This window comes from Oncorhynchus tshawytscha, linkage group LG29 (genome assembly GCF_018296145.1).
Source record: "Oncorhynchus tshawytscha isolate Ot180627B linkage group LG29, Otsh_v2.0, whole genome shotgun sequence".
Lineage (NCBI taxonomy): Eukaryota > Metazoa > Chordata > Actinopteri > Salmoniformes > Salmonidae > Oncorhynchus > Oncorhynchus tshawytscha.
In genome coordinates, this window is record NC_056457.1 from 12089246 (window position 1) to 12103592 (window position 14347).

General features: G+C 46.4%; 1 protein-coding gene across 2 annotated transcripts in view; it reads right to left on the minus strand.

The window, feature by feature from the left end:
• Nucleotides 1-259: 259 nt before the first annotated feature.
• The window catches only part of tmem108 (transmembrane protein 108), a 61785-nt gene continuing 47697 nt past the window's right edge, over nt 260-14347 (minus strand). For both annotated transcript variants that reach the window (XM_042308404.1, XM_024392937.2), the window contains exons 3-5: nt 3870-5315; nt 3475-3629; nt 260-1733 (exon numbers count right to left, since the gene is read on the minus strand). In XM_042308404.1, the coding sequence (XP_042164338.1) occupies nt 1617-1733; nt 3475-3629; nt 3870-5315 (1718 nt within the window). In that variant the 3' untranslated portion in view covers nt 260-1616. The remainder of the gene's footprint in view (nt 1734-3474; nt 3630-3869; nt 5316-14347) is intronic.

The window sequence follows — 14347 nt, forward strand, 5'->3', positions numbered from 1 at the left end:
CAGGGTTTGGTAGTAGGGGCCAGGCGTACCAGTTTGTATCAAGAACTGCAACACTGCTGGTTTTTCCACACTCAACAGTTTCCTGTGTGTATCAAGAATGGTCCACCAACCAGACGACATCTAGCCAACTTGACACAACTGTGGGAAGCATTGGAGTCAACATTGGCCAGCATCCCTGTGGAACGCTTTCGACACCTTGTAGAGTCCATGTCCTGACGTATTGGAGTGTCTTCTGAGGGGAAAGGGGGGAGGGGTGCAACTTAATATTAGGAAGGTGTCCCTAATGTTTGGTATACTCAGTGCACATCCAGTAGATTGATAACATATTCAACAAAACGCTCATTCAACAAAATTTTCAAACACTGGGTAGTATGATTGAACAGATAAGCGTTTCACAATGTGACTAGCAGAGGCAGTAACAAAAGGCAGCATTTAGCAACTACAAACATGTGACAAAGCAAAAGTAAAGCATGATACACAAATCGATTTGATAATGAAACAAAATATGTATGTTTGATTAAACTCTACCACTGTATGTGCTCACAGTAAATATTCAGGATAAAATATTATCTCAGTATTTTCATTGGTCATGATTTCTACGGCATTTTTTATTTTTACATCCAGAAATTAAATCAAATATCATTCAGTATCTGTACATTACAGTAATAAACACAATTTACTCTCATGGACAAATACTGTATTTATGGAGGGAGATTATGATATGTTTGGTCTCAAAATATTTAGGGTTAGAGAGGGCTAACGTTAAACAAACATCATTGACTGCCAAAACCAGAACCCACTCCATAACACAAATCCATACATACAAACAGACAGAGATACACACACACACACACACAGACAGACACACAGACACACAGACAGACAGACAGACAGACAGACAGACAGACAGACACACACACACAGACAGACAGACAGACAGACAGACAGACAGACAGACAGCTTGACAAAGGGAGTTAAGACATGTACGTGGTCCCTCAACAGAGAGGCTGGTGACACGCGAGGGGGAAAGTCCATTTGGTCTATTCAGATACAACCCTATACCCTTTGGGCACTCACTACTACAACCTGGCCTCACAAACCTTGCCCTAAACCTCCATATCCCCTCAAGTACGTAGGTACAGAATTCAAGTTCAACAGGCTTTTCAGTAAGTATTTTGGGTTTGATTTTTAAGAAAATGAAACATAATGTTCTTACATAATATATTTTCTCTAAAGCAGAATTCAAGTGGCCACGTCCACAATGCTCTCACCTTCAAGCCACTGTAACAAAAGGCAAATCACACATACTCCGTAGATTATAAAGACATAAAAACCATTATCACAATTAAGCTTTTGTAGAAAATGTACATCAGAAAAATATGCAGGCAAACCCTCATAGTAAATAGTGTCTGTTTTTAGCTCTTCTCTTCGTCTCGTTTATGTATTCATAATATACAGTATAAAGTGGGTGTCTCTGAAGTTAACCACATGTATAAAAATGACAACGACAGGGAGAAAAGGGCGGGGGACATTTATTTTGAAAGTCAGACTTTTATTTTTGACAGTCTTGTACCGGTGGTATCAGGACATGGCCACCAGACCAGCATCTGTCCGCTCTAGATGTCACAGGCCTTCTCTCTGTTGATGAACAGGGTCTCCTGGCAGAAAGGGTTAACCAGCACCACCCCGCTGTCGCTGTAGTCTCCATTAGGAGGTAGGCACGTCTCCTGCTCCTGAAACACACGCACACAGACATGCACGCACACACATACGAAACACACAACACACAAAGGCTAGTGAGATTCAGGACAGAGTGTTTTGCGACTTAGGAGACACAAACAATTCTCCGTGCTTGGGGTCTGAATCGTATGTAGTAGAAAGGTGAGGACAAAAGATGGCTGACTGATTAAGCTAGCAGAAAGAACACAGAGAGACAAAAATAGAGGGAAAGAGGGAGGGGAGTTGAACAGGCTACACAACAGAGAAAATAAGTAAAGAAGGGAAGGGGAGAACAGCAGAACACAGCAGAACACAGCAACACAGCAGAGGGAGGGAAGAGTGGAAGAGGGAGGAGTGGGAGAGAGACAGAGGAGAGTTAGTAGAGGGAGAGAGAGAAATCGTGGCAGTGACTCAGCTAAAAAGACAACAGGCGGTGGGGGAGAAAAAGCTGAAAAAAACAGAGTGATTCAGAAGAACGAGCCTTACAGAAAGAGAGGGGACGGGAAGAGGTACATTCTAGCTGGCAATACCCCTAACCCTAACATTAACACGTCACTGTATATAGTACTTGAACTATTGTATGGAAGATACACTAGGTTGTACTGGAAAAAGGCTATTTGGCAAAAATAGATATTGACCTAAATCAATTCACGGTTCATCTCTATTGTAACAGCATCAGCAAAGCTAGAGGCACTTTAGGGGAATTATAAGGAAAGACAAAGATGGAGGGAGGGAGGGAGGGAAGAGGCAGCGCTACAGTGGGAGGAATAAAATAGGGACGCAAGACAACACCTGTGTGTCACCACAAACACCCTAAACATGTTCCAACCTCGGCATTCCCCTCCTGCACCACGGGGGGAGGCATTGACGGAGAGTGAGCGATGGAGTGAGCAAAAAGAGAGGACAAATCAGAAATAGAGGTGTGGTCAGTATGCAGATGAGAAATTATGTGGAGAGCCGATGAGACGTGCTGATTTCATAGCAACAAAAATATGTCCGTAGAGTGAATTGAAATGCGATAGACGACACCGGGGATAAGCAACTTTGATGGGGGCCAGAAAAAAATGTGTAATCACCAAGAGGGGCTGCAGTGGCTTGCGGGTCTGCTACCCACATCTATACCCACACATACAGTGTTTTGTGGGCCCTAAGCACCACCCAACCAGTTGCCCATCCCTGAACTATACAAAGGATAATCTAACGGTTTAAAATGACCCCAAAATGATTCAGTTTAAGGTTTGGCTGTAATTTTACAGCAGAGGGCACTATAGTCCACATATATAGTCCACTGTAAAACAACATGCTGACCTCACATCTGCTAAAGTACTCTAGCTACTTGGCAACAACACTGCTCACTTATTTACATGTTTTGTATCATTAGTGAATTCTGAAGAACATCTAGTTGAGGAGCCTAACTTGGAGGATTGGAGGAGCCCACATTTGTAATGCCTGTACAAACATAGGCTGTATATTCAGAAAAGAGCTTATTTCTAAACTCCATTCTATGCCATCACACAGATTATGTCAATTTGACCAAATGTCCATTATACCATGAGTCCAGGCTTCACAACAACCGTACATATCGGCCCTTTCACTCTATATAATACATCCCCTGTAGAGCAATTTGGTGCCAGATTGGGGGGCTGTAACTTACATACAGGCCCTTCCACTGAAGTGAAACATTTCTCATTTCCTACAGGAATTCCTCTTTGGGCTTTATAACAAGGTTGTCAGTGACATCAGGAATAGGTGTACCTCAGCGTTGTCTAGGGACGTGATCTCCCGAGGCAGCTCCACCGCGTGCCTGTTGAAGTAGTCCATGGTGATGGCATTGTTCCAGTAGCTCAGGTTATTCTCCTGGCTTGAAGACTTCTTCTTCCTCCTCATACAGCACACAGTCAGCAGGACAGCTGGAGGGGGAGGGAGAGAGGGGGAGAGGGCAAAGTCAGTAATCCTCTAAAATGATATAACCTCTAATACATCAATCCAGGGTCTTTCATTATGTATCACAGTGTTTCGGTGGATACGGTGGTCAGTATGAAAGTGGCCTCAGCCGCCAAAAAGTGTTGGTTAGCCTCCCACTGACACAAACACAATTTCTCTAACCTCTTGTCACCAGAGCCTTCCTCAGGTTGCTATTTGATACTCACAGCATGAGGTCACAGGCACACTGATAGCCAACACGATCCACATGATGTCCATCTTGCTCAGGCAGATGGTGGCGCGGGACAGCGGCGAGTCCATAGCAGGGCCAGAGCCGTTGCCTGGACCCCAGGGGTCCCTGGTGGTGGCGGGGACCAGGCGGTTCAGAAAGTTCCCACTGGCCGTGGAGGGAGGCTCCGTAGGGGACGAGCTGTTCCACTGGGAGGAGGGGTTCTTGCTAGGGCTGCCCTCCACACTGCCGTTATGAAAAGTGGCATTGCCAAGTGGGCTTTGTGGGCCAAGGGGGGCATCGTCTGTTGTTGTACCCTGAGGGGGGGCCCTGCCGCTGCCTGTCTCCTGGGCTGCGGTGTCATTGGTTGTGGTACCATTGGTGGAGACAGGGCTGGACTTTGGGGCCAGACTGGCATGGGTCAGGGAGGGGGAGATGGAGAGGTGGGGGCCGGGGAGGGGAGGGGGCTTGTCTGGTGGGCTCTCTTTTGGAGAGGCAGGCCCCTCTGTTTTGAGCTCCCTGGTGGGCCTTTCGTTGACCAATGGGTGCACCCCCCGTAGGGTGATGGCGTGGGGTTGGGACAGCTCGGGCGTGGCTTCAACATGCTCCCTGAGGGTCTGATCTAGAGCAGCATCCACTAAGGAAGAGGAGGAGGAGGAGAGAGAGGAAGGCTGCAGCTCACTGGTGAAGTCCTGCTGACTGGGGTCTGTGGCCTCCTCGTCATTCCCCACCAGGGGGGCATGCGTGTGTGTGGGGGACGGGAGACCACCAAGCTCCGGGTCAAGAGTATGCCCTCTCTCTGTGAGTGGGCTGGGCATTGGAGGAACCAGGGAAGACCCAGAGTCTGGAGCCACCTCACTATGCGGGCCACCAGAGCTGGTAAGGCTAGGAGGGCTGTTGCCCTGGTTAACACTGACAGTATCTGGGCTACGGGCTTTATTTACACTGAACGAGTTGGGCATGAGGCCCTGGTCTGCACTGAGAGAACTGGAGCTGTGGCCCGGGTTGAGAGCACTAGAGCTGGGGGAGTGGGCCTGCTTGACTGGGCTGGGGCTGGCAGAGCTAAGGCCAGGGTCTTGGTTAACTCTCACAGAGCTCACAGTGTTAGGACTGACAGTAGCTGCAGCTTGAATGAGGCTGTCTCTACTGGGTGGTGTTATAATGTGTGCCAGGCTGGTGTTGTGGTTTAGATGCCAGCCCCAAGAGCTGTGGGATGCGGTGGGCTGGATGATGCCCGTGGGCATTGCCCCTCCCTGTGGGGACCAAGAATCCCCGCTGCTGGAGCCCTCCTGCTGCCAGTCTGGGGGGGCCAGGGCCGAGAGCGGGTTAGGGGGGCTGCTGTGGGGCGCTGCCATGGAGACAGGGTCCTGGGGGGTCCGGCTGGGGTACAGCTCCTGGGTAGAAGACACCAGGCCCACTGGCACAGCCAGGATCACTAGGACATCTACAGAGATGGAGGGAGAGAGGGAGAAAGACAGAAAGAGAGAGAGAGTGTGAGGGAGAATTATTAGAAAGAATGTGTGTGTGCGTGCAAGTATGCATGTCTGAGTGTGTGTGTGTCTGAGTGTGTGTGTGCAGGTCTGTCTACCATTTCTCCTGAGGTTCCCTGCTTAGCATATTGAGGCACCAACACTGAGGCTCAGGAGCTGCAATAGGCTGTTTATGAGTCAGGGAGGAACCTTACAACCTTGTCTTGCATCCATTAAAACTCATCACGCCTTAATCAACTGCCTGCACTGTGTTTGTCACTCACCTGGTTTAACTAGATTGCTTTATTAACCTCATAATGCTGTGTGTGTGTGTGTTTGTGTCAGTGTGTGTGTGTGTGTGTGTGTTTGTGTCAATGTGTGTGTGTTCGTGTGTGTCTGTATGCGTGTTTGTGTCGAGTCTGTGTGCATGCCTATGCGTCCGTGTGTGTGTGTGGCAGACAGGTTGAGGACTAGTGGCACCTCTTGTCTGTCGAGAAACTTGCTCTAATTGTGCCAGCATGACTGAGCCTGCCACACATACATCAAATGCAAGAAGGCATCCTGACGAAGCGTTTCTCTTTCCATGGACAACACAACAGAAACACGCAGCAGTTATTGTGTTGATTCTGAGGTGACGCTAGGCCACATCTGAGAGGTCTGCAGCGGGAGAAAGATACAGATAGAGAGATGGATGACAGACAAAGAATCAAAAAGCTTATGATGTTTTCATATGTTCAAAAACCTGACAGCTTCACTCTAACCAGCCAGGACCCATAGGGAGGCAATGTAGCAACTAGCTATTAGAAGCTACCTGGGGGAGAACCATGTCATACTACTACATTATCTACGAGGGAGAGAGTGAGAGAGAGAGAGAGAGAGTGAGAGAGAGAGAGGGGAGAAACTCAGAGGAGACCGGCGGGAGCTAATTCATTTCCCTCTGCTCCTTTCCTACCTTGTCTTATTGACACAGTTAAACATGGCTACTGTGAACACATCAATACCGACCGGCCGGTGTGTTCTACGCTGAACACTGTGTTAGTTAGCACAAAGGCAGGCAGGCGGTAGCACCAAAGCGCTAGCTAGCAAAGCCATTGTTTTACATGAGAAGAGGCTACCCAGTGGTTAGCGGGAAGGAAGAAAGGACTGATATGAAAGAGACAAAAGAGAATGAAACATAAACTTGTAGAAAAAAAGGATCTATCTAGAACCTGAAAGGGTTCTTCGGCTGTCCCCACAGTATAACCCTTTGAAGAACCCTATTTGGTTCCAGATGGAACCCTTTTGGTTCCAGGTAGAACCCTTTCCACAAAATGGTTTAACCTGGAACCAAAAAGGGTTCTCCTGTGGGAACAGCCAAATAACCTTTTTTTGTGTACTTTTACCCCCTTTTCTCCCCAATTTCATAGTATCCAATTCGTAGTTACAATCTTGTCCCGTAGCTGCAACTCCCCTACAGACTCGGGAGAAGCGAATGTCAAGAGTCATGCGTCCACCGAAACACAACCGTGCCAAGCCGCACTGCTTCTTGACACACTGCTCGCTTAACCCGGCAGCCCAAAGTCAGCTTGCAGGTGCCCGGTCCGCACAAGGAGTCGCTAGAGCGCAATGGGACAAGGAAATACCGACCGGCCAAACCCACCCCTAACCCAGAACGACACTGGGCCAATTGTGTGCCACCTCGTGGGTCTCCCGGTCACGGCCGGCTGTGACACAGCCTGGGATCTAACCCAGGTCTGTAGTGATGCCTCAAGCACGGCGACGCAGGGCCTTAGTCCGCTGCGCCACTCGGGAGTCCCGAAGAACCCTCTTTTTAACTATTTTTTTCTTCTTCTAAGAGTAGAGATGAAAAACTCTGTGTATGGAGGAGTGTTGGGGAGAAAGTGAAAGAGAAAGACGAAAAAGAGAGGATGTTAAAGGAGCTGAAAAGACAGACAGAACAGTGTTAGACCTACAGTCATTCCTCTTGAATCTGTTCTACAAGTCAGTTACGACTATTGACTACGAAAGGCTATTTATTCTGTCCTTATTCTTAGTATTAGTCAGATTCTTAGCCTTATTCTTAGTCTCACTGAGCTGCTACACCTTTAGATGTGCCTCACCTTAGGTCAGACAACCCACACACAGGAAAGCAGCTGGGGTGCCTGGCTTAACTACGCTTTGGAAACACACCACCAACCCACACAATCAGTCGTACACACACACACACACACACACACACACACACACACACACACACACACACACACACACACACACACACACACACACACACACACACACACACACACACACACACACACACACACACTGATTCTCAATGCTACCCATATGACCCAGGTGTTGAAGCTATCGTATCACCATGGTGCTGCCTCGGTAACTATGGAAACCAAGTTTCCGTTTTCCAAACGAATGAAGAGATGGGCGACAGAGCCAGGGAGAGGTGGGAAAACTACTACATATACTGTAATACTGTATGTACAGATGGAGAAAAGAAAATAAATCACAGAAGATAAGTATGATCAAGGAGAAAGAATAGCATTAAGAGAAAGAATAGTATTATGAGGGTAGCAGCACACATCCACAATCTCAAACACTGTACTGATAGAATAGTACCCCCTCTTAACTCCATCATATACCAATACTCAGCATCACACATCCCTATACACTTGTTTCCTTCAGTCCATTATGTGATCCAATACTATGCAAAGGCCTGGAAGCATAGGCCGTTTAAACGTTATCTTAACGTAGTGTGCGTCCCAAATAGCATCCTATTCCCTATATAGTGGACTTCTTTTGATCAGGGCCCACAGGGTCTGGTCCAAAAAATAATGCACCACATAGGGAATAGGCTGCCATTTGGGACACAGACGCTATCAAAGCTTCTCCGGCTCGCTAGGTACTGTATGAGAGGGTCCTCTTTCCTCTGCCTTCTATTTACCAAGCCTGTCACGTCCCTAATGCAGAGAGGAGCCTATTCCAGACACTCCAGACCCATAACCGGGCGATAACAAAGACGGGATAGTTTGATTTATGACTAGTGCTCTCAAGAGAGATGGTCGCAAGGCAGGGAGACCATATACTCTCTCAGAAATAGCTCAACTCACCCTAGGATTTGTAACCTCATATTTAGACCCATTGTTGATCTCCGATGGTGGTATGTTGACCCCCGGTCTCCCCAGCCCATTGTTACTGTATTCAATCCTCCAACATGCACAAACATTATAATCATACTCTGCATGTTTTTCTGTGACATATAGCTATAGTTCCATCCATGCAGAGTAGAGTTGATAACTATAATGTTGATGGTGGGAGGCTGTTAGTAGACAGCTTATGCTACTGTGTTACTCCTATAGACTAAAGCATTGTACTACAGGCCAATAGAGTGTGATTGTGATAGCGACACTGCTTGCCATGCTGTGGTTTGGCCTCAGTCACACCCTCAATCAGGATCTAACCCCCCTGTCACAACACAACCTGGCAACCCGGCCCGGTCAGTCAGAAAAGTCTGAATAATACATGAGCTCCTGCTCCACTGGCAACAAAGTGGTGCGCACGCACGCACGCACGCACGCACGCACGCACGCACGCACGCACGCACGCACGCACGCACGCACGCACGCACACACACACACACACACACACACACACACACACACACACACACACACACACACACACACACACACACACACACACACACACACACACAGCTAACCTTGTGGGGACGCAATTCAGTCCAATTCAAAATCCTATTTTCCCTAACCCCTAACCTGTGCTCTTACCCTAACCCTAGTTCCTAACCCTTAACCCCCTGGAAATAGCATTTGACCTTGTGGGGGCTAACTTAATGTCCCCAGTTGGTCAACTTTGTGTTAGTTTACTATTCTTGAAGAATAGTTAAACACTTCCACACACACACACACACACACACAGAGCCCTGGTGTGCTCCTCCTCATCTGCAATAAACATACTTATTAATATTCATCTGGGAACTTGCTGATCATCATGTTTTATTGAGCAGCATATCTAAAACATTAAAGGAGGCAAAACACCTTTTAAGTTTGGTAACATCAAAACATGTTGCATGATGTTCCTTGTCAGCCCGAGGAATAGTCAATATTTTGTGAAGTGTCTAGATTACTTGTGTGGGAGGCTACAGTATGTGTGGTTGAGTTAATCAATCAATGAAATACATCTAATCTTGAGAAGCACATGCACACACATGCACACACACACTAAAAAACAGATGGGAAAGGGGGATACCTAGTCAGTTGTACAACAGAATGCCTTCAACTGAAATGTGTCTTGCGCATTTAACCCAGCCCCTCTGAATCAGAGGAATAAAATGGTATTGATTCTCCATAATCTCAAACTCCCCTTCTCCCTCCCTCTTCCATTTCATTGTGAATTTCCCTTCTCAGACAATAAAGATCTATTGAATTGAATTGAAATGTGTGTCTCTTCCGTACAGTAAGGTAAATGTGAGTACTGGTGACTGCACACAGGGCTGAAGGTTAGTGAATACCAAGGACAACTACGATGGACCTCCAGTTATATCTGGGAGAGCCCTTCACCACTCATAACCCATGTCCTGCTTCTAAAGATTCCCTATGAAGACTGTGACTAAGTGTCCAAGGCCGCATCCCAAAATGGCAATATATTCCCTATATATAGTGCTCTACTTTTGACCAGGTCCCAGTGCACTATGTAAGGATTACGGTGTCAATTGGGACTCAGCCGTGGTCAACTAAACTGCTGGCCCTCTAAGAGAGTGGACCTCTAAGAGAGTGGACCTCTAAGAGAGTGGACCTCTAAGAGATGTGTAAAGTATGGTGCTGTTTATGTCATGGAAGGCGGTACGATGAGGCATGAACCTAATACAAACAGCAGTACATTACAATACAGAATGGAATAAAACAGCTCCCCAAGCATGTGGGATGGCACCCCAAACCCAGCACTCCGTTCTGCCACGGCTGGTCTCTTGGTCCTCCCGACCTCACGGGAGGACAGCTCCCGCTCAGCCCAGTCCGAGCTCTTCTCTGTCCTGGCACCGTAATGGTGGAACCAGCTTCACACTGGAACTAGGACAGCAGAGTCGCTGCCCTTCCGAAATCACCTGAAACCCTACCTCTTCAAAGAGTATCTTAAATAAACAGCTCCCCAAGCATGTGGGATGGCACCCCAAACCGAGCACTCCGTTCTGCCACCTCTGGCAGCTCCTCACCTTGCCCCCCCACCCCCGGAAAAGTGTACTTACTATGACTGAGATATGTGGTTGTCTTAAGATGAATGCAGAGGAGCTCTGTAAGTCACTATGGATAAGTCTGCTAAATGACTAAAATGTAAATACTGTTTCTTTCGGGTGGGTTTTTGTGTGTGTGTGTGTGTGTGTGTGTGTGTGTGTGTGTGTGTGTGTGTGTGTGTGTGTGTGTGTGTGTGTGTGTGTGTGTGTGTGTGTGTGTGTGTGTGTTCACCGGTATGGGCCTGTGTGTGTTTCTATTTGCTGATATGTGTGTGTACCACTAATGTGTGTGTTTGTATGCGGCAGTGGGTTGAGCTGGGTGTGGCAGATTGAGCCATGTAATTTGTCACAGAGCTCCTCTGGCTGGCTGATGAAGTGAATGAGTAAGCAGGACAAACACAGACAGAGAACCTGGCTCTCTCCACTGTGGTACAGTGAGAGGAAATGAACTGGGAGTAAATGAACCAGTGAGATGATCGAGAGGCCAAGAAGAGTGAACAGGATTTTATTAACATCTATTATTGAGCGGGCTGAGGTAAGATGGGAACATGAGAAAGAGAGGGAGGAGGAGATGCAAAGGAGGTAGCTGAGGAGAAGATGAGAGGGAGAATAGTGGTGGATGTGTGTGGTGGTTGATGGATGAGGCTGAAGCAACAGTGGTCAGGCAAAGAGAGCCAACTGGTGTGAGACAAAGACATGTTCAGGCAATATATCGTGTGTGTGTGTGTGTGTGTGTGTGTGTGTGTGTGTGTGTGTGTGTGTGTGTGTGTGTGTGTGTGTGTGTGTGTGTGTGTGTGTGTGTGTGTGTGTGTGTGTGTGTGTGTGTGTGTGTGTGTGTGTGTGTGTGTGTGTGCGTGTGTGTGTGTGTGTGTGTGTGCGTGTAAAATAGCCCCTTTGTTCCAAAACTCCAGAGGAAATAGTCTATTGTCTTTTCTTTCCTCATCCCTCTGTTTGGTTGAGATCCTCAAGCTAGTCTGGACTTGTCCACAAAGAGATTGCATTGGCACAGATGGTTTGGGAATGGTTACTAGATAGATTTCATTAAGTTATTGAGGATTTGGTTTACAGTTGAAGTCGGAAGTTTACATACACTTCGGTTGGAGTCATTAAAACTCATTTTTCAACCACTCCACCATTTTCTTGTTAACAAACTATAGTTTTGGCAAGTCGTTTAGGACATCTACTTTGTGCATGATACAAGTAATTTTTCCAACAATTGTTTACTGACAGATTATTTAACTTATAATTCACTGTATCACAATTCCAGTGGGTCAGAAGTTTACATACACTAAGTTAACTGCGCCTTTAAACAGCTTGGAAAATGGCTTTAGAAGCTTCTTATTGAAGGTGGAGGTGGAGGTGTACCTGTGGATTGGAGGTGTACCTGTGGATGTATTTCAAGGCCTACCTTCAAACTCAGTGCCTCTTTGCTTGACACCATGGGAAAATCAAAAGAAATCAGCCAAGACATCCACAAGTCTGGTTCATCCTTGGGAGCAATTTCCAAATGCCTGAAGGTACCACGTTCATCTGTACAAACAATAGTATGCAGGTATAAACACCATGGGACCACGCAGCCGTCATACCGCTCAGGAAGGAGACGCGTTCTGTCTACCAGTGATGAACGTACTTTGTTGCGAAAAGTGCAAATCAATCCCAGAACAACAGCAAAGGACCATGTGAAGATGCTGGAGGAAACAGGTACAAAAGTATCTATCCACAGTAAAACAAGTCCTATATCAAGATAACCTGAATGGCCGCTGAGCAAGGAAGAATCCACTGCTCCAAAACCGCCATAAAAAGCCAGACTACGGTTTGCAACTTCACATGGGGACAAAGATCATACTTTTTGGAGAAATATCCTCTGGTCTGAAGAAACAAAAATAGAACTGTTTGGCCATAATGACCATCGTTATCTTTGGAGGAAAGAGGGGGAGGCTTGCAAGCCGAAGAACACCATCCCATCCGTGAAGCATGGGGGTGGCAGCACCATGTTGTGGGGGTGCTTTGCTGCACGAGGGACTGGTGCACTTCACAAAATAGATGTCATCATGAGGATGGAAAATTATGTGGATATATTGAAGCAACATCTCAACACATCAGTCAGGAAGTTAAAGCTTGGTCGCAAATGGTTCTTCCAAATGGACAATGACCCCAAGCATACTTTCAAATTTGTGGCAAAATGGCTTAAGGACAACAAAGTCAAGGTATTGGAGTGGCCATCACAAAGCCCTGACCTCAATCCTATAGAAAATGTGTGGGCAGAACTGAAAAAGCGTGTGCGAGCTAGGAGGCCCACAAACCTGACTCAGTTACACCAGCTCTGTCAGGAGGAATGGGACAAAATTCACCCAACTTATTGTGGGAAGCTTGTGCAAGGCTAACCGAAACATTTGACCCAAGTTAAACAATTTAAAGGCAATGCTACCAAATACTAATTGGGTGTATGTAATCTGAAATAAATCATTCTCTCTACTATTATTCTGACATTTCACATTCATAAAATAAAGTGGTGATCCTAACTGACCTAAGACAGGGAATTATTACTAGGATTAAATGTCAGGAATTGTGAAAAACTGAGTTTAAATGTATTTGGCTAAGGTATATGTAAACTTCTGACTTCAACTGTACATGTAAAACGTAAGGTGGCTGAGGAGACGAATGACTGTTTCAGATGAAATACAGTACATCTTGACTCCATCTAACACAAGACAAAGGACACAGAGGTACTTGACTCGCTTTAAGGTTGCTAGTACATTTGCGTGAAAGACCTTGTCTCAACACCAACACCATCTCCAGGTCTAGGAAGTGGGCAGCTAACGCCACTATCGAAAGCTACAGCCTGCTAGAAAAAAAAGGACAAGGTAAATATGACTGTTAAAATTACATTCTGATTTATGTCAGTGATATTAACCAAAAACCTATTTCCATTAACCCAGTCCAGAGATTTATCATGGGGATGGGCAATTTATGCAGTAAACTTGCATAAGAAGCGAGTGATATTCATGTATAAGTCCTCCATTGATGAGATGGAGGGAAATGGAACATTAATAAATCATAGGGCTGGCTGCTGCGTCTTGTGCACTTGATCCAATAGCGTTGTCCCCCATCTTTCTGTCCCCGTTCCATCATTCAGTATTAGAGTCAAGGGCCTAGAAAGCCAAGATGGCTGCTCGGGGCATAGGATGTTATTGAGTTTGAGGCCTAGTGAAATGAATGCATCCTAATGAAGAAAATGATCAAATCCTCTACATTCAGCCACATCCTCATTGGTCAGTCTTTACTCAAGCTACCAAGCCTACGCTCTTTAAAAAAAAAAGTGCTGTCTAGAACCTAAAAATGTTTTTTCGGCCAGCTGTCCCCCATAGCAGAACCCTTTGAAGAACCCTTTTTGGTTCCAGGTAGAACACTTTTGGGTTCCATGTAAAAACCCTTTCCACAGAGGGTTCGATGTGGAACCCAAAAGAGTTCTACTTAGAGCCAAAAAGGGTTCTCCTATGGGGACAGCCCAAATAACCCTTTTTTCTACAGAGTGTACCAACCGGTGTAGGGGGATACTAGTGTGAGATGTAGCCTACAGTACTGCATCCTATATCCACCAGACCAGGCTAATCAATCATAGAAGAGAATCCACTTAGTGTGTGTAGTGGAGAACAGATCAGTGGATATCCCTCGCCTAGCTATGTAATCAATCATCTCTCTCTCTCTCTCTAACTCTCTCTCGTTCTCTGAAGGAGAAATCTCCAGTCTGCCTATGTGGCAGGA